General features: G+C 45.2%; 1 protein-coding gene across 1 annotated transcript; it reads left to right on the top strand.

The window, feature by feature from the left end:
- The first annotated feature begins 2,815 nt into the window (after positions 1 to 2,815).
- LOC120920660 (high affinity immunoglobulin gamma Fc receptor I-like) lies at positions 2,816 to 18,765 on the top strand. The gene is made up of 8 exons (XM_040332863.1): positions 2,816 to 2,895; positions 3,753 to 3,776; positions 10,172 to 10,432; positions 10,517 to 10,786; positions 12,481 to 12,753; positions 16,681 to 16,941; positions 17,026 to 17,295; positions 18,301 to 18,765. The coding sequence occupies exons 1-8, from the start codon at positions 2,865 to 2,867 to the stop codon at positions 18,594 to 18,596; spliced, it is 1,686 nt and encodes a 561-aa protein (XP_040188797.1). The 5' UTR covers positions 2,816 to 2,864; the 3' UTR covers positions 18,597 to 18,765.
- Positions 18,766 to 18,983: the final 218 nt, after the last annotated feature.

Here is an 18,983-nt window from a genome sequence, read left to right as displayed (position 1 = left end):
TGACAAGCTTAGCCATAGAGATCATTGGCTGAATAAAAATTGACTGAGCCAAGTGACGTTATCAGACTGCGACTTTACCTGTTCTGTCAGAGTATAAACATTTATAAAGGATTACCAGAGCTCTAATCATCTAAAGAGATATCACAGCAGCAGCTGCCTGCTTTAAGGCTTGCTTTGTCTGATTGAAACCTTATATGGAACTGTCATATGTGGGAGGAGTCAATGCTGTGAATTATTTCCCTGTATGTGGAGTATGTTTTCTGTCCCAAGGAGTGGAGGCATGTGTGGTTCGTTTTGTTCTGAATTATTATACGGTTGAATTTTTCATTATTCTGTGATTTAGATACAGCCGAATACCCAAATTGCAGTATAAATTAAGTTTACTGAATGCTCCGAATATCTAAACTAAATTTGTCTGAGCTTCCGAAATTCTAATTTAATTCCGAATAGAATTTTACATCGAATTCCATTTGAATTTGAACTGTAAACATACTTCTGAAATCAAAGACTGTGGGCCAGATTCACAGAAGAGATACGATGGAGTATCTCAGATACACCATCGTATCTCTGATTTTTACTGGTCCTATCTATGCGCCTGATTCATAGAATCAGTTACGCATAGATAGGGCTGAGATCCGACAGTGTCACACTGTGTTACACTGTCGGATCTTTTTTTGGATTTAAAAATGGCGCCGGGGGCGCTCCCGCTGATTTACACTGAATAATATGTAAATCAGCGAGATACGCGAAATTCACGAACGTACGCGGACCCGACGCAGTGTTCTTACGTCGTTTCCGTAGCGCGGTACCCGTCGTATACTTACCCTTTCTAAAAGCAGGGGTAAGTATTGTTAAGTATGGCCGTCGTTCCCGCGTCGAATTTGAAATTTCCTACGTCGTTTGCGTACGCCGATTCACGAACACGCGCGTCGCAAGTCCCGCTCACGTCGCAACCACTGACGTCCTATTGACGTCAGTGGGAGCAATGCACGCCGGGAAATTCCCCGGACGGCGCATGCATATTTAAATCGGCGCGGGAGCGCGCCTGATTTAAATAGTACACTCCCCCAGCTGCGGAATTTGAATTCCGCCGGGGGAGTTAGGATCCGCCGTCGCAAGTTTGGAGGTAAGTGTGTTGTGAATTTGACACTTTCCTCACAAACTTGCGAGGGCGGATCTTAAAACACATAGGTTACACGGATCTAAAGATCCGCTAACCTTTGTGAATCTGGCCCTGTTTTTATTATTACTATTTCCAAATAACGCTGTTTTGTATTAAGCCAATGGTGATTTAAAAAGTAATTGTAATCATTTGGTGAAGATTTTTCTTTTGTTTGTTCACTTTGCCGCATTTGAAAATCGAAAAAAGAATAACATTTTAGTTTCGATCGATTCAAAATTTTGTAATTTGAATGTTTCGAATTGAAGAAAATCGATAAATTTGAAGACAATTTGAAAAAAGACGAAACAAATTCCAAATACGAATCCCGAATATAAATTGAACAAATCAACCAAGTTTAACTAAACTCAATAACTAGATTAACAAATCTAAATAAAGCTAAACTCATTTTTTCGTCATGCAGATGTCTACCATAGACTAGTACTTGATTGGATTTGCAGCAGTCGAAGCTTGGGGCGGTGATCCTTGCATGCATCACTGATAGCTAAAACTTGACTTCAAGCAAGTTTCCTCAACATTGTATATTCTAGCTAGATTAGCAACCCAAGTTACAAAGCCAGCAGTGTCCACCATAAAATGTAATGTTTTGTTTAGGCTTTCATACCCAACAAGGCACTTTTATCAGAACCGGTTACTGTAAGGGTCCAGGGCTTACTACGCATGCACCAAGGAGCAAATCCGTGCCAACTGAACATGCGCCAAAGACACCTCAGTGCACCAACCCGCACCTGCACAGAAGACCTGATGGAAAAAGGCAGGAAAATACCCAGGAGGCACACAGGAAGTGACCTCAACCTGATGGAAAAAGGCAGGAAAATACCCAGGAGGCACACAGGAAGTGACCTCAACCTGATGGAAAAAGGCAGGAAAATACCCAGGAGGCACACAGGAAGTGACCTCAACCTGATGGAAAAAGGCAGGAAAATATCCAGGAGGCACACAGGAAGTGACCTCAACCTGATGAAAATGGCAGGAAAATACCCAGGAGGTCCATAGGAAGTGACCTCAACCTGATGGAAAAAAGGCGGGAAAATGCCCAGGAGACGCACAGGAAGTGACCTTAAACTTCCCTATATAAACCCAGCACATACACTGCCAAATTGCTGGATTATCTTCCCCCTTGTTACTGTGTGATCTGTCTGAACTTGTTGTGACCTGGAAACCTGTTTGACTACTCTTAATTGCTGCTTGCCATTTGACTTTGGATTTGCACCTTGACCATTCTACATCTTTGCCCCTTTTGTAGTCAGCTGCCAGATTGGAACCGACCCCGGCTTGGATCTCGACCATTCTTCTTCTGATTAACCCTTCTGTACTTCGTTGCCAGAGTGGACTTGACCTCGGCTCGGATCTCGGACTAAGGCTTGCACGGTCCTCTGCACCCCTGGCACCCGTGCCACTCGGTGTCCACCAAGTCTCTGTCTCCATCTCCAGAGGCTTCAAGCACCCGAGGTGCAAGGGGGGCCTACCCACTACTTCGGTCTCACCTCAGGTACGTGGCCTTCATGACAGCTACACTGATCTTAGATCTGATAGGCTATCACAGATTATTCCTCTTTCTACAATCTTGCAACATCAGAATAAATTCTGTAGAAACGTCTATAAATAAAACTCAGGAAGTGAGAAGATGTTCATAACTTCTGCTTCTTAGAGACACAGTCACAGCTTCAAGGTCCCGGCTACCATGTCAGTCTTCCTCGCCGTCGCGTTCCTGTGTAAGTAGAAAGGTTTTTTATTTTTTTAATTATCTGCATTTCTGTTGAGTGTCGTTTCTTTGAGATCTTATGAAACACACAAAACAAGTCATTACTAGGAACCTTTTGGAGGCTCTATCTAAAGCACACCCATTAAATTTGCATCTGCTGTGGATAAAGTGTGATGACCTCTCTTCTCCTTCTTCCATCATATTCACTAAGGACGCTGTCTAAGTACAAGCTGTTTTGTTCCATAGGTAATGTCACAGTTGTTTAGCATAATCCTCTCATTGCTGGTGGATAACACATCGCAGAGAGGAGCATCTGGGCAGAGAATTTCCTAACTAGTGCTTTTTTATAAGTATTAATTGTAAGCTCTGTCCGTGGTCTTGTCACACACGCCGGAAGGTTCCTGTTTATTATAGATAAGTCAGAACTGCAAATGTGATTTTCAGAAGAGTTTTGTTTTAATTGCCAAAGTCAATGATGACAATGATGGTGTTGGATTGGCTGGAGGTTGCATTAAGCATAATAGAAGAAGCTTGATAAAGGGTTATAATGGATGCAAGGAAGGATTTGATGGATTAATTAACATGTCTAATCATTGTGTAAGAGGGCTTTGGAGAATACATATAAGGGCAGTTGATGGTTACACAATGGGGGAGTATCAACATAAAATCTGGTTGCTCTACGCAGCCTCCCAAAGCCATAGACTTAGTTTTTCCATGTCTGCTTTCACCTAAGTGAGAGCAACGGGTCCAACCTTATGGTGACCTAAGACAATTGGGACCCTAACAAAATTCTTCTCATAAACAAAAATAATATGTTTTAATGACATGTACATGATAGTTTCTAACAAGTGCATTTTGGCTTTTCAGCTTTGCACGTGGCAAAAACTGGTGGTGAGTACAGAGCTTATACTGGATAATATGCCATTAATGCAACAATAATATACAAATGTGATCCTAAAGTTTTCTGAGAAAGGCATTTAGGTCATTAATGCAGCTGTAAGAGGCTATACAAACACAGTGTGGGTTAAAATTGTGCAGGTTCGCTACATTTTGCACACTACTGAGCTATAGTGCCCGTTCACACTAACGCGACTTGGAATCCGACTTGTGTCGCCCGACATGAGAAATTACATTAAAGTGAATGAGAGCCATCTTAATGCACACTACTGAAGTCGCTCCGACTTCAGAAAAAGGTTCCTGTACTACTTCAATCCGACTTTTAGGCGACTTGTACCCATTGATTTCAATGGAAGTCGCCTCCAAAGTCGAATCAGTGTCTTAACTGAAGCAACTTTACAGGAAGAGAAAATTGTTTTCTCAGGCAAACCCCTCCCTCCCACATAGCTGATTATTGTTTGATTGGCCACTGGCAAAGTTGCCCTGTCCCGGAGGCAACTTGAACGTGCCTCGAAGTGGCATTGAAGTTGCCTCTAAGTCTCCTTAAAGTTTCCTTAAAGTTGCCTTGAAGTTGCCTCGAAGTTGCCTCAAAGTTTCCTTGAAGTTGCCTCGAAATTGCCTTAGAAGTTGCCTCAAAGTTTCCTTGAAGTTGCCTCAAGTTGCCTTGCAAAGTCATGCTGACTTTTATGTCGCTGTAGTGTGAACCGGCACTAAATGTTTATTTGAATGTATCACTTTGTGGGAAAGGCCATATTGCTTTGATTTGAATTTGGATCAGACTAAAGTTCATCTGAAATTTCCAAAGCTCAAAGTTGATGGAATGTTTATGTATTTGTAAGGACATCTCACTGAGGCTCATATGGGCCTGTTGGTGTTGTATATGGGCCTGTTGGCAGGGCTGTCTTAATGAGAGGGCACACCTGAGCACTACCCAGGGGCCCCAGCTGCATGGGGGGCCCCTGCATTCCTGCCCTTTCCCCAAAGCAGCTGATCCTTGAGCCTGGGCTGCCCTTCCACATCCCAGTTATCCCTCCAGCACCTTGACCCCTCTACACCCTAGATATCCCCTACCTCCTACCTACTTGATTTCTGTTTACCTGCACTGTCACCATTGTAGGGGGCCCCGGAGCATCACTTTGCCCAGGGGCCCATGATACTATGAAGACGGCCCTGCCTGTTGGTGTTGTCAGAAAACTGTGGTGCCACTAGTCAATGTCAAGGTCCATACCTGAGGGCTTTAGCTCTAATGTTTAGAAGCCTTTCTGTGGCTTGTGACAACTAAGTGTAGCAATAAAATTACTTTAATAAAGGTAAAAGAATATCACTCACAAAAAGAGTAAAATCTCAAGCATGTAGCTCTGTATAAAAGGGTCCTTGCCATGACTAAACCCGGTCTCAGGTCTGAAGAAGGAGCACATGCTCCGCAAAAGCATTACCATGTATTTACATCACATCAACCGGGCTCTGTGTTCCATGCATCCAGGAAGCCCTGAGAGCCCCTGGCGCTTCTGACAGCTTGGACCGCAGCCCTCCAACCCCAGACAAATGTAGCCCGGGTTTAGTAATGACAAGGACCCTTTTATACAACGCTACATGCTTGAGATTTTGCTCTTTTTGTATCTCCCTCCTTGTACCCTCACAGAGTTGCTTTTTACTCCCAGACTGAGCTGCCACGACGGTGAGCTTCTCTTCATGTGGACCTTTTTTTTTATCTATGGACATTCTATTGTGAACCTATTTTTGTTCCCCATATTTGTGCCGTTTTTTTTCTTTTTTTGCTTTTGTCTTCCTGTGGCTTGTGTTTCTGAATTTAGGTCTTTTGGTATGTAATGCAAGTGTATCTGTCTTCAGTCAAAGACAAGTGAAAAAAAAAAAGCTTTTTTCTGACAACCAATAAATTTGAGTATTTTGGAGAAACAGCTTCTGCAGGGCAAAGCAGGTCTAGTACTGTTTGATGAAAACATATCTAGGTAGATTCATGTACAGCCGCCTATCTTTAGGTCGGCGTAGCACATCCCATTTGCACTACGCCGACGTAAGATAGTGAGGCAAGTACTGTATTCACAAAGCACTTGCCTCCTAAGTTATGCGGCGTAGCGCAAATGGCCCGGCGTAACCCCGCCTAATTCAAAATAGGCAGGTAGGGGGCATGTTGTATGGTAATGAATTCACGATTCATTACCATACATGTAAATGAAGCGCCGATTGTACGGCGCATGCGCGCGCATGCTCAGTATCACGTCGCAAATACTCCTTGCTATGTACGTAACCTACTCCCAGCCCCATTCTGAATCGACTTACGCAAACGACATAAACGACGTGAAATTCGACGGCTGTCCGATGTCCATACTTAACATTGGCTGCGCTATCTTTTTGGTGGTTTATCTTTATGCCTGAAATTGCCTTACGTAAACGGCGTATCTTACATGCGACGGGCGAGCGTACGTTCGTAAAATAGGCGTATCTACGTCATTTACATATTCTCGGCGTAAATCGACGTACACGCCCCTAGCGGCCAGCATAAATATGCAACTAGGATACGATGGTGTAGGAGACTTACGCCGGTCGTATCTTAGCAACATTTAAGCGTATCTCAGTTTGAGCATACGCTTAAAGATACAATGGAGCGGATTCGGACTTACGACGGCGTATCTACTGATACGCCCATCGTAAGTCTATATGAATCTAGCCCATCATTGCTACATAGATACACCTGGGTGGTGTAGGCACATCATATGATAGGCAAACTGCCAAGGCAGCCCCTCCATCAATACGAGGTCCATGATCTCTCTTGGTCCTCCATCCCTGCAGCTGACATCTTCACCTGGTAATCTTCCAGGTTCAGCCATCATGCCAACCTGGCCTGAGAAACAGATGAGAATAGATCTGAGCTGAGGATGTGCAGCTTATTGTACAATCAGAAGACAATTGTTAACACAGCCTTACATTGCTATAAAGATACACAGGGGAAATTTTACCAAAACCGGGGCACACAGAATCTGGTGCATCTCTGCACACTAACCAATCAGCTTCCAGGTTTTTTCCTATAGACACTAGGCCCTAGAGCTTGCAGATTGACTCCATAATCGATGGTTCACCGGCAAATCATGCTCCTTGCTGCAGGTTTCTGCTAGATCTGTGACTCCATTTCACATGTGGTGTTTGCAGTGGCGGCTGGTGCTCAAGATTATTGGGGGGGCGCAAACGAAAAAGAAAAAAATTGCAGCCTCACTGTGCCCATCAAATGCAGCCACTGTGCCATCAATTGTCACCACTGTGCCATGCCATCAAATGCAGCCACTGTGCCATGCCATCAAACGCAGCCACTGTGCCATCAATTGTCACCACTGTGCCATGCCATCAAACACTTTGATGTCACTGCGCCATTTAATTGTCGCCACTGTGCCAAATTGTCGCCACTGTGCCAAATTGTCCCCACTGTGCCACATTGTCCCCACTGTGCCACATTGTCCCCACTGTGCAAAATTGTCCCCACTGTGCCAAATTGTCCCCACTGTGCCCATTCATGCCGCTGTGCCAATTGTCCCCATTGTCGCCACTGTGCCCATTGATGTCACTGTGCCCTTCGTCGCTGCTGTGCCTCCCCCCCCCACCCGGCACTTACCTTTACTGGAGTCAGCCATCCACGTCCCTCGATGTCTTCTCCTGCCCTCGATGACGCTTCAGCCAAACAGGTTACCGATAGCCAGAACCGGTGAACCTGATTGGCTGAGACGCCTGTCAGTCTTATCCAAGGAACGCACCACCGGTACGTTCCGAGGATAAGCATTCGGAAGCTGACTACAGCCTGAGGGCTGTACTCGGAAAGCCTATCAGAGCCGCTGACTCTGATAGGCACTTCCGTACAGCCAACCAGCTGCCGTTATTCAGGTGGCCGGCGCTCTATGTCCGGCCATCTGAATAGACCAGCGGCAGCGGCGTCAATAACATCGTTTCATGCAATGCAATGAATCTATGTTGTTAGTCAGTGGCGGTGTGGCGCCAGGGGGGGCGGCGCTCCAGCGCCCTCTATGGACGAACCGCCACTGGGTGTTTGGCTTCTCTGTTCACCTTTTCTGTGACATTGGTTGCCTGGAGAAAGAGGGCGAGTCACCCTAGAGCCTACTGTCTGTAGGTGTGTCCTTCAATAATCTGTGGTTTTCTGTATTCGATTGTAAGCTCTGTGGACTAAAGCTTGGGCATCCTGCCATGAAACTACAACTCCCAGCATTCTCTGCATGTTCTGGTTTCCAAATTTTAAAGGTCTAGATTGCAAGCTCTGGGGGCTAGAGCTTGGGCATCCTGCCATAGAACTATAACTCCCAGCATTCCCTCCATTGCCTGGACCCCAATATTTAAAGGTCTAGATTGCAAGCTCTGGGGGCTAAAGCTTGGGCATCCTGCCATAGAACTATAACTCCCAGCATTCCCTCCATTGCCTGGACCCCAATATTTAAAGGTCTAGATTGCAAGCTCTGAAGGCTAAAGCTTGGGCATCCTGCCATAGAACTATAACTCCCAGCATTCCCTCCATTGCCTGGACCCCAATATTTAAAGGTCTAGATTGCAAGCTCTGGGGGCTAAAGCTTGGGCATCCTGCCATAGAACTATAACTCCTAGCATTCCCTCCATTGCCTGGACCCCAATATTTAAAGGTCTAGATTGCAAGCTCTGAAGGCTAAAGCTTGGGCATCCTGCCATAGAACTATAATTCCCAGCATTCCCTCCATTGCCTGGACCCCAATACTTAAAGGTCTTGATTGCAAGCTCTAGGGCCTAGTGTCTATAGGTGTGTCCTTCAATAATCTTTGTTTTTTTTGTATTCGGTTGTAAGCTCTGTGGACTAAAGCTCGGGCATCCTACAACTCCCAGCATTTCCCGCATGTTCTGAATCCCAAGTTTTTAAAGGTCTTGATTGCAAACTCAGATAGTTAGAAAAAATTTACAGAGGGTCTAATCCAGGGGTGTCCAACCTTTTGAAGAGCGAGGGCTACATAAGCAACTTGGTAACCAGTCGCGGGCCACAATGAGTGGAGCGGGCGGATGACAGGTCACGGCTACTCTATAGCCGCACTCCGGATAAACTTGAGAAAGTTGTCTTTATTGATTAAAGTAAGACATGTACATCCAAAGATACAGTCACATAAGGGGACAGCCGACGCGTTTCGCACACAGTTAGTGCTTAGTCATGGCGAAACACGTCGGCTGTCCCCTTATGTGACTGTATTTTTGGATGTACATGTCTTACTTTTATCAATAAAGACAACTTTCTCAAGTTTATCCGGAGTGCGGCTGTCCATCGATTTCCATGTTTTCCATGTTTGCCTAGTGCATTGCCAGCACCTTGGACTCCTGGGATGTTCCTTCAATTGTCTGCTAAAGATCCACCTGGAGCGGTGACTCCCTTTCCACGGCTACTCTATAGGCCCTCCGATCCGCCCAGATGAAAGGGGACGAATTCCCTTCTTTTTTTTTCGGATTGGATGTAGGCGGGCGTGAATGGACATCTGTCGCTCTATAGCGGTGAATTGAGGGTCCCATTTGGTTGGGTTAATCGTGTGAAAAGGGCCTAATGCCGCGTACACACGACATTTTTTTTGAATGTCATTAAGAACGATCGTGTGTGGGCTCCAGAGCATTTTTCATGACGTGAAAAATGGGCATTAAAAATTTAGAACATGCTCTATTTTTTCGCGTCGTGTTTCACGTTGTAAAAAACGGTCGTGTGTAGGCTTTAATGACGTGAAAAAACTGTGCATGCTCAGAAGCAAGTTAGAATAAGGCATAAGACTGCTCTCACACTGATGTGCTGCGGTTTACCCACACCGCGGGTGCAGCGTAGTGCACCTGTGTCTACCCTGCGTCTTAGCTGAACTTTGCCATAGACTCCGCCTGTGGCAAAAGCCGGCGCTGTAGAGGACGCATCGGCTTATGGGGCTCTGCTCCGCAGCCACTTTCTTCCTCTACCACCAGCTTCATTCACAACACTGATGCTGCGGTATGGCGGGTCGGCAACCTGCGATCTGGGCTTGCTAACCCGCCATTCCAGAGCAGGAGGTCGCGGTCCACATCAGAGGGCTCCACGGGCCACTGGTTGGCCACCCCTGGTCTAATCCCTCGCCAATGGATACAAAAAATATTCTTATTATGATTTTTTTTTTTAATGGAGCTTGATTGCTTCAGGTAATTGGACTGATTCGGTCATCACTTGCAGTAACCAGAAGACGTGCTGTGTAAGGGGAGTCGTTTTCTTTTTTGAAAACACAGATCTGACTAAAAATATTCCCTTTTCAACAATTATTTCTTTCACACTAAATGTGTTCACATTTTTGTGTTTTGCTGCACACTGTGCTCTCTATGTGTTCTGTGTGATCTCTTTTCTTCTATAGGAGGGGCCATCAAACCTGTGGTGACCTTCACACCCAACTGGGGGAATATATTATTATATGACGATGTGACTCTAACATGTGATGTGCCGTCTACTGAGGAGCCCCGGACCTATCGCTGGTACAGAGATAACCAACCAATACCAGGAGATCAACAGAGTCTTCATATCATTGGATCTTCAGTGATTCGGGACAGAGGAGATTACCAGTGTCAGACCATCGGTGGTGATATCAGTGATCCCGTCTTCCTAAATGTTACAATAAGTGAGTGATCTCATCTCATCTCCATCATTACAGATTGTTGGCTGTGAATAGAACAAAATAAAGTATAATTTTATTACATTTCAGATTATGTCATCCTGCAGAGACCCCCATCTGCCATCTATGAAGGAGACCCCCTGACTCTGAGATGTCATCATGCAAAAGATTTTAATGCAATAAACACAAAATTCTACAAGGATGATCAGGAGATAAAATCATCAGAATCTGACTCCACATTCCATATTCCTAATATAAGGAGGAGTCAGTCTGGACTCTACAAATGTACTAAACAAATACAACGTTATGATCGTTCTGAAGGACAAACGCACTCAGATGTCTCCTTTATCTCTGTAAAAGGTAAATTAAAGTCCTATTTAAAACTGTGGGGGTTATCCACAAAGCCGCGGCGCAACGTAACTTTTCGGATTTAAGTTACTCCGCCGCAAAATTCCCAAGTTAGGTGCCGATCCACAAAGCACTTACCTGGAATTTTGCGGCGCTGTAACTTAAATCCGTCCGCGCAAGGCGTTCCTATTCAAATGGGCGAGTCCCATTTAAATGAGGCGCGCTCCCGCGCCGGACGTACTGCGCATGCTCCGTTGCATTGCGCTAACTGACGTCGCTCCGACGTCATTTGCTTAGACGTTAACGTAAATGGCGTCCAGCGCCATTCACGGACGTCTTACGCAAACGACGTAGAATTTAAAATTCGACACGGGAACGACGGCCATACTTAACATGGCTTAAGACAACTAGGGCTTAGCCCTAGTTTTACGCAGCGGAACTCGACGTAAACGACGTAGATTTAGAGCGACGGGCCCGTCGGAACGTTCGTGGATCGCCGTAACTGGTCATTTGCATATTCTACGCCGGCCGGAATGGCCTCGCCACCTAGCGGCCGGCCTAGAATTGCATCCTTAAGATCCGACAGTGTAATTCAATTACACATGTCGGATCTTCGTCCTAACTATGGGAAACTGAGTCTGTGGATCAGTTCCATAGTTAGGACCAGGGATACGACGGAGTAACAGCAGTTACTCCGCCGTATCTCTTTTGAGGATCTGGCCCTAGATCTTTAGTAACCTTAGCAGATCCAAAGGAAGGTGAAATCCCACCAAAAATTGCTCTTTAACGAATAAATTGACCTTTGGGAACATATTTCCGCTCTTGCAGCCACTCCCCCCTTTATTGTGACAGCAGTCTGGGGAACTTTTCCCTGCACCCACTGTCAATATTTGGAAAGAGCGGGTAGTGCGTGGCTCCACCCACATGGCCACGTCATTCATTCACAGAGTTCTGTGAATGATTGAACACTTTTTGCAGCTGAAGGCTTGTAGTCATCGATGAAATAACTAACTGTCTAGTTTTTTAACTAAAAATAAAATGTGATTTTTTTTAACCACTTAAAGGGGTTGTAAAGATTTGTTTTTTATTTTTTAAATAGTTTCCTTTAATCACTTCCTGCCCAGTCAGCGATTTTTTTCGTGACTGCGACATTACGGCGGACACATCGGACACTTTTGACACATTTTTGGGACCATTGTAATTTTCACAGCGATCAGTGCTATAAAAATGCACTGGTTACTGTGAAAATTACACTGTCGGGGAAGGGGTTAACCACTAGGTGGCGCTGCAGGGGTTAAGTGTTCCCTGCATAGTGATTCTTACTGTAGGGGGGATGGGCTCTGTGTCACATGACACTGATCTCCGCTCCGAGTACACGGAGCTGACATCAGTGTCATTGTCACTAGTCAGAGCGGGGAGATGCTTGTTTACACAAGCATCTCCCCGCTCTATACCTCCGTGAGATGATGGCGGGGATCCCCACGGCGATCGAGTCTGACTCACGGGGAAGGTGGCAGGGTCATGAGCATGCTGCCGCCGGCGCGCTCGCGACCACATGGCAGACATTTAAAGGGCCACGTACAGGTACGTGATAATGCCTGTCCGTGCCATTCTGCCATACGTAGATATAAAGTGGGCGGTCCTTAAACCGTTAAAGAATAATTAATGCATTCCCATCAATTGTTATTTTTTATTTCCTCTTCCAGAACTCTTCTCTCCTCCAAAAATTATAATTCTGTACAATAAATCGGGAAGAGATTCCACGGCGGTGAGATGTGACACCAAACTGGATCCACTCAGAGGCGGCACAGAGCTGCACTTTGCCTTCTACAGAGATGGACGGACTGTGCGGGAATTCGGTATATCCAATACATACAGAGTGGAGGATTCTGGGAATTATACCTGTGAAGTGAGGACGGCGTCTGACATTGTGAGGAAGATGAGTGATGAGATCTATATCCAGATAACACAGATACATGGTGAGAATTGGATAAGCCTCTGATCTGTACATGTTCTGTCTCTAATATCACTTTATACAAAAGACATTCCTCCTGAGACCCTGTCTGTATGGATAGTTTAGCAACTTGCTGACTTTGGAAGATCCACAGGCAACACACCAAAATCACTTCATTTCCTCTTATTGTCCATTTATAAATATTCTTTCATTCCTTTCGAGAACCGAAATTCATCCCATTTTTGCCATATTACTGGCATTTGACTATTTATGTATCCTTCTTCTCTTATCTGTCTTTCCATATATTGTATTTAGTTAATTTCACATATCCACTCTGTTATATTTAGCCTTTTATTTTCTCTCCAATTGCCAGCTATTATTGTTCTAGCTGTTGTTATCATATGATGAAAAATATCCTTCTTAACCACCTAAGACCCGTACCTTTAGGCAGCTAAAGGACCTGGCCAGTTTTTGTGATTCGGCACTGCGTCGCTTTAACTGACAATTGCGAAGTCGTGTGACGTGGCTCCCAAACAAAATTGGCGTCCTTTTTTTCACACAAATAGAGCTTTCTTTTGGTGGTATTTGATCACCTCTGCGGTTTTTATTTTTTGCGCTATAAACAAAAACATTTTGCATTCTTCTACCTAAGTGTTTATCGGTTGGTTTGCGCAAAATGTATAGCGTTTACAAAATAGGGGATAGTTTTATTGCATTTTTAGAAAAAAAAATAGTTTTACTACTAATGGCGGTAATCAGCGATTTTTTTCGTGACTGCGACATTATGGCGGACACTTCGAACAATTTTGACACATTTTTGGGACCATTGTCATTTTCACAGCAAAACATGCATTTAAAATGCATTGTTTACTGTGAAAATGACAAATTGCAGTTTGGGAGTTAACCACAGGGGGCGCTGAAGGGGTTATGTATGACCTCATCTGTGTTTCTAACTGTAGGGGGGTGTGGCTGTAGGTGTGATGTCATTGATTGTGGTTCCCTATAAAAGGGAACACACGATCGATGACTGCGCCACAGTGAAGAACGGGGAAGCTGTGTTTACACACAGCTCTCCCCGTTCTTCAGCTCCGGGGACCGATCGCGGGACTCCAGCGGCGATCGGGTCCGCGGGTCCCGCAGTCACGGACCTTCGGACCAGGTCGCGGGAGCGCATCGCGGCGATCGTTGTTGCAGGGTGTCAGTCTGACACCCCGCAACACCGATCTCGGTAAAGAGTCTCTCACGGAGGCTCTTTACCACGTGATCAGCCGTGTCCAACCACGGCTGATCACGATGTAAACAGGAAGAGCCGTTGATGGCTCTTCCTCACTCGCGTCTGACAGACGCGAGTAGAGGAGAGCCGATCGGCGGCTCTCCTGACAGGGGGGGTTCGCGCTGATTGTTTATCAACGCAGCTCCCCCTCTGATCGCCACACTGGACCACCAGGGAAGCCCACCCTGGACCACCAGGGAAGGGCAAACTAAAAAAACTGTCTTAAAAAAAAAAAAAAAAAAGTCTGAAAAAAAAAGCATTAAAAAATAAAAAAAGATAGCAATCAGTGCCCACCTGATTGGCTGAGACGCCTGTCAGTCTTATCCAAAGAACGCACCACCGGTACGTCCCGAGGATAAACATTCGGAAGCCGACTACAGCCTAAGGGCTGTACTCGGAAATCCTATCAGAGCCGCTGGCTCTGATAGGCACTTCCGTACAGCCAACCAGCTGCCGTTATTCAGGTGGCCAGCACTCTATGTCCGGCCATCTGAATAGACCAGCGGCAGCGGCGACAATAACATAGATTCATGAAATGCAATGAATCTATATTATTACTCAGTGGCGGTGCGGAGCCAGAGGGGGCGGCGCTCCTGCGCCCTCTATGGACAAACCGCCACTGGGTGTTTGGCTTCTCTGTTCACCTTTTCTGTGACATTGGTCGCCTGGAGAAAGAGGGCGAGTCACCCTAGAGCCTACTGTCTGTAGGTGTGTCCTTCAATAATCTGTGGTTTTCTGTATTCGATTGTAAGCTCTGTGGACTAAAGCTCGGGCATCCTGCCCTGAAACTACAACTTCCAGCATTCTCTGCATGTTCTGGTTTCCAAATTTTAAAGGTCTAGATTGCAAGCTCTGGGGGCTAAAGCTTGGGCATCCTGCCATAGAACTATAACTCCCAGCATTCCCTCCATTGCCTGGACCCCAATATTTAAAGGTCTAGATTGCAAGCTCTGAAGGCTAAAGCTTGGGCATCCTGCCATAGAACTATAACTCCCAGGATTCCCTCCATTGCCTGGAACCCCAGATTTAAAGGTCTTGATTGCAAGCTCTAGAGCCTAGTGTCTATAGGTGTGTCCTTCAATAATCTTTGTTTTTTTTGTATTCGGTTGTAAGCTCTGTGGACTAAAGCTCGGGCATCCTACAACTCCCAGCATTTCCTGCATGTTCTGAATCCCAAGTATTTAAAGGTCTTGATTGCAAACTCAGATAGTTAGAAAAAATTTACAGAGAGTCTAATCCAGGGGTACCCAACCTTTTGAAGAGCGAAGGCCACATAAGCAACTTGGCAACCAGTCGAGGGCCACAATGAATGGAGCGGGCGGATGACAGGTCACGGCTACTCTATAGCCGCACTCCGGATAAACTTGAGAAAGTTGTCTTTATTGATTAAAGTAAGACATGTACATCCAAAGATACAGTCACATAAGGGGACAGCCGACGCGTTTCGCACACAGTTAGTGCTTAGTCATGGCGAAACACGTCAGTTGTCCCCTTATGTGACTGTATCTTTGGATGTACATGTCTTACTTTTATCAATAAAGACAACTTTCTCAAGTTTATCCGGAGTGCGGCTGTCCATCGATTTCCATGTTTTCCATGTTTGCCTAGTGCATTGCCAGCACCTTGGACTCCTGGGAGGTTCCTTCAATTGTCTGCTAAAGATCCACCTGGAGCGGTGACTCCCTTTCCACGGCTACTCTATAGGCCCTCCGATCCGCCCAGATGAAAGGGGACGAATTCCCTTCTGTTTTTTTTCGGATTGGATGTAGGCGGGCGTGAACGGACATCTGTCGCTCTATAGCGGTGAATTGAGGGTCCCATTTGGTTGGGTTAATCGTGTGAAAAGGGCCTAATGCCGCATACACACGACATTTTTTTTGAATGTCATTAAGAACGATCGTGTGTGGGCTCCAGAGCATTTTTCATGACGTGAAAAATGGGCATTAAAAATTTAGAACATGCTCTATTTTTTCGCGTCGTGTTTCACGTTGTAAAAAACGGTTGTGTGTAGGCTTTAATGACGTGGAAAAACTGTGCATGCTCAGAAGCAAGTTAGAATAAGGCATAAGACTGCTCTCACACTGATGTGCTGCGGTTTACCCACACCGCGGGTGCAGCGTAGTGCACCTGTGTCTACCCTGCGTCTTAGCTGATCTTTGCCATAGACTCCGCCTGTGGCAAAAGCCGGCGCTGTAGAGGACGCATCGGCTTATGAGGCTCTGCTCCGCAGCCGCTTTCTTCCTCTATCACCAGCTTCATTCACAACACTGATGCTGCGGTATGGCGGGTCAGCAACCTGCGATCTGGGCTTGCTAACCCGCCATTCCAGAGCAGGAGGTCGCGGTCCACATCAGAGGGCTCCGCGGGCCACTGGTTGGCCACCCCTGGTCTAATCCCTCTCCAATGGATACAAAAAAAAATATTCTTATTATGATTTTTTTTTAATGGTGCTTGATTGCTTCAGGTGATTGGACTGATTCGGTCATCACTTGCAGTAACCAGAAGACGTGCTGTGTAAAAACACAGATCTGCCAACATGTTGGGAACATTTCAGTGCCCAGGACTGCAAATATTCCCTTTTCAACAATTATTTCTTTCACATTAAATGTGATCACCTCTCTGTGTTTTGCTGCACACTGTGCTCTCTATGTGTTCTGTGTGATCTCTTTTCTTCTATAGGAGGGGCCATCAAACCTGTGGTGACCTTCACACCCAACTGGGGGAATATATTATACGATGACGATGTGACTCTAACATGTGATGTGCCGTCTACTGAGGAGCCCCGGACCTATCAGTGGTACAGAGATAAGAGACCAATATCAGGAGATCACCAGAGTCTTCATATCATTGGATCTTCAGTGATTCGGGACAGAGGAGATTACCAGTGTCAGACCATCGGTGGTGATATCAGTGATCCCGTCTTCCTAAATGTTATATATGGTGAGTGATCTCATCTCATCTCCATCATTACAGATTGTTGGGTGTGAATAGAACAACATAAAGTATCATTTTATTACATTTCAGATTATGTCATCCTGCAGAGACCCCCATCTGCCATCTATGAAGGAGACCCCCTGACTCTGAGATGTCATCATGTAAAAGGTTATAATTCAATAAACACAACATTCTACAAGGATGATCAGGAGATAAAATCCTCAGAATCTGACTCCACATTCCATATTCCTAATATAAGGAGGAGTCAGTCTGGACTCTACAAATGTACTAAACGAATACAACGTTATGATCATTCTGAAGGACAAACGCACTCAGATGTCTCCTTTATCTCTGTAAAAGGTAAATTAAAGTCCTATTTAAAACTGTATCTTTAGTAACCTTAGCAGATCCACAGGAAGGTGAAATCCCACCAAAAATTGATCTTTAACGGATAAATTCACTTTTGGGAACATGTTTCCGCTCTTGCAGCCACTCCCCCCTTTATTGTGACAGCAGTCTGGGGAACTTTTCCCTGCACCCACTGTCAATATTTGGAAAGACCGGTTTGTGCGGGGCTCCACATGGCCACGTCATTCATTCACAGAGTTCTGTGAATGATTGAACACTTTTTGCAGCTGAAGGCTTGTAGTCATCGATGAAATAACTAACTGTCTAGTTTTTTAACTAAAAATAAAATGTGATTTTTTTTAACCACTTAAAGGGGTTGTAAAGGTTTGTTTTTTATTTTTTAAATAGTTTCCTTTAACCACTTCCTGCCCAGTCAGCGATTTTTTTTCGTGACTGCGACATTACGGCGGACACATCGGACACTTTTGACACATTTTTGGGACCATTGTCATTTTCACAGCGATCAGTGCTATAAAAATGCACTGGTTACTGTGAAAATTACACTGTCAGGGAAGGGGTTAACCACTAGGTGGCGCTGCAGGGGTTAAGTGTTCCCTGCATAGTGATTCTTACTGTAGGGGGGATGGGCTCTGTGTCACATGACACTGATCTCCGCTCCGAGTACACGGAGCTGACATCAGTGTCATTGTCACTAGTCAGAGAGGGGAGATGCTTGTTTACACAAGCATCTCCCCGCTCTGTACCTCCGTGAGATGATGGCGGGGATCCCCACGGCGATCGAGTCTGACTCACGGGGAAGGTGGCAGGGTCACGAGCCTGCTGCCGCCGGCGCGCTCGCGACCACCCGGCAGACATTTAAAGGGCCACGTACAGGTACGTGATATTGCCTGTCCGTGCCATTCTGCCGACGTAGATATACAGTGGCCGGTCCTTAAACCGTTAAAGAATAATAAATGCATGCCCATCAATTGTTATTTTTTTTATTTCCTCTTCCAGAACTCTTCTCTCCTCCAAAAATTATAATTCTGTACAATAAATCGGGAAGAGATTCCACGACGGTGAGATGTGACACCAAACTAGATCCGCTCAGAGGCGGCACAAAGCTGCACTTTGCCTTCTACAGAGATGGATGGAATGTGCGGGAATTCGGTATATCCGATACATACAGAGTGGAGGATTCTGGGAATTATACCTGTGAAGTGAGGACGGCGTCTGACATTGTGAGGAAGATGAGTGATGAGATCTATATCCAGATAACACAGATACACGGTGAGATTTGGATAAGCCTCTGATCTGTACATGTTCTGTCTCTAATATCACTTTATACAAAAGACATTCCTCCTGAGACCCTGTCTGTATGGATAGTTTAGCAACTTGCTGACTTTGGAAGATCCACAGGCAACACACCAAAATCACTTCATTTTCCTCTTATTTTCCATTTATAAATATTCTTTCATTCCTTTCGAGAACCGAAATTCATCCCATTTTTGCCATATTACTGGCATTTGACTATTTATGTATCCTTCTTCTCTTATCTGTCTTTCCATATATTGTATTTCGTTCATTTCACATATCCACTCTGCTATATTTGGGCTTTTATTTTCTCTCCAATTGCCAGCTATTATTATTATAGCTGTCGTTATCATATGATGAAAAATATCCTTCTTAACCACTTAAGA

Source organism: Rana temporaria, chromosome 13 (assembly GCF_905171775.1).
Source record: "Rana temporaria chromosome 13, aRanTem1.1, whole genome shotgun sequence".
In the NCBI taxonomy this organism is placed as follows: domain Eukaryota; kingdom Metazoa; phylum Chordata; class Amphibia; order Anura; family Ranidae; genus Rana; species Rana temporaria.
Note: the sequence above shows the minus strand (reverse complement) of the source record. Positions and strands in the feature narration are given on the sequence as shown.

Bases quoted from the DNA above. Each gene is read 5' to 3' on its own strand.
- LOC120920660 (XM_040332863.1), top strand. From the start codon at position 2,865: ATGTCAGTCTTCCTCGCCGTCGCGTTCCTGT. The intron at 3,777-10,171 runs GTGAGTACAGAG...TTTCTTCTATAG, and splicing joins GCACGTGGCAAAAACTGGTG to GAGGGGCCATCAAACCTGTG. The intron at 10,433-10,516 runs GTGAGTGATCTC...ATTACATTTCAG, and splicing joins CTTCCTAAATGTTACAATAA to ATTATGTCATCCTGCAGAGA.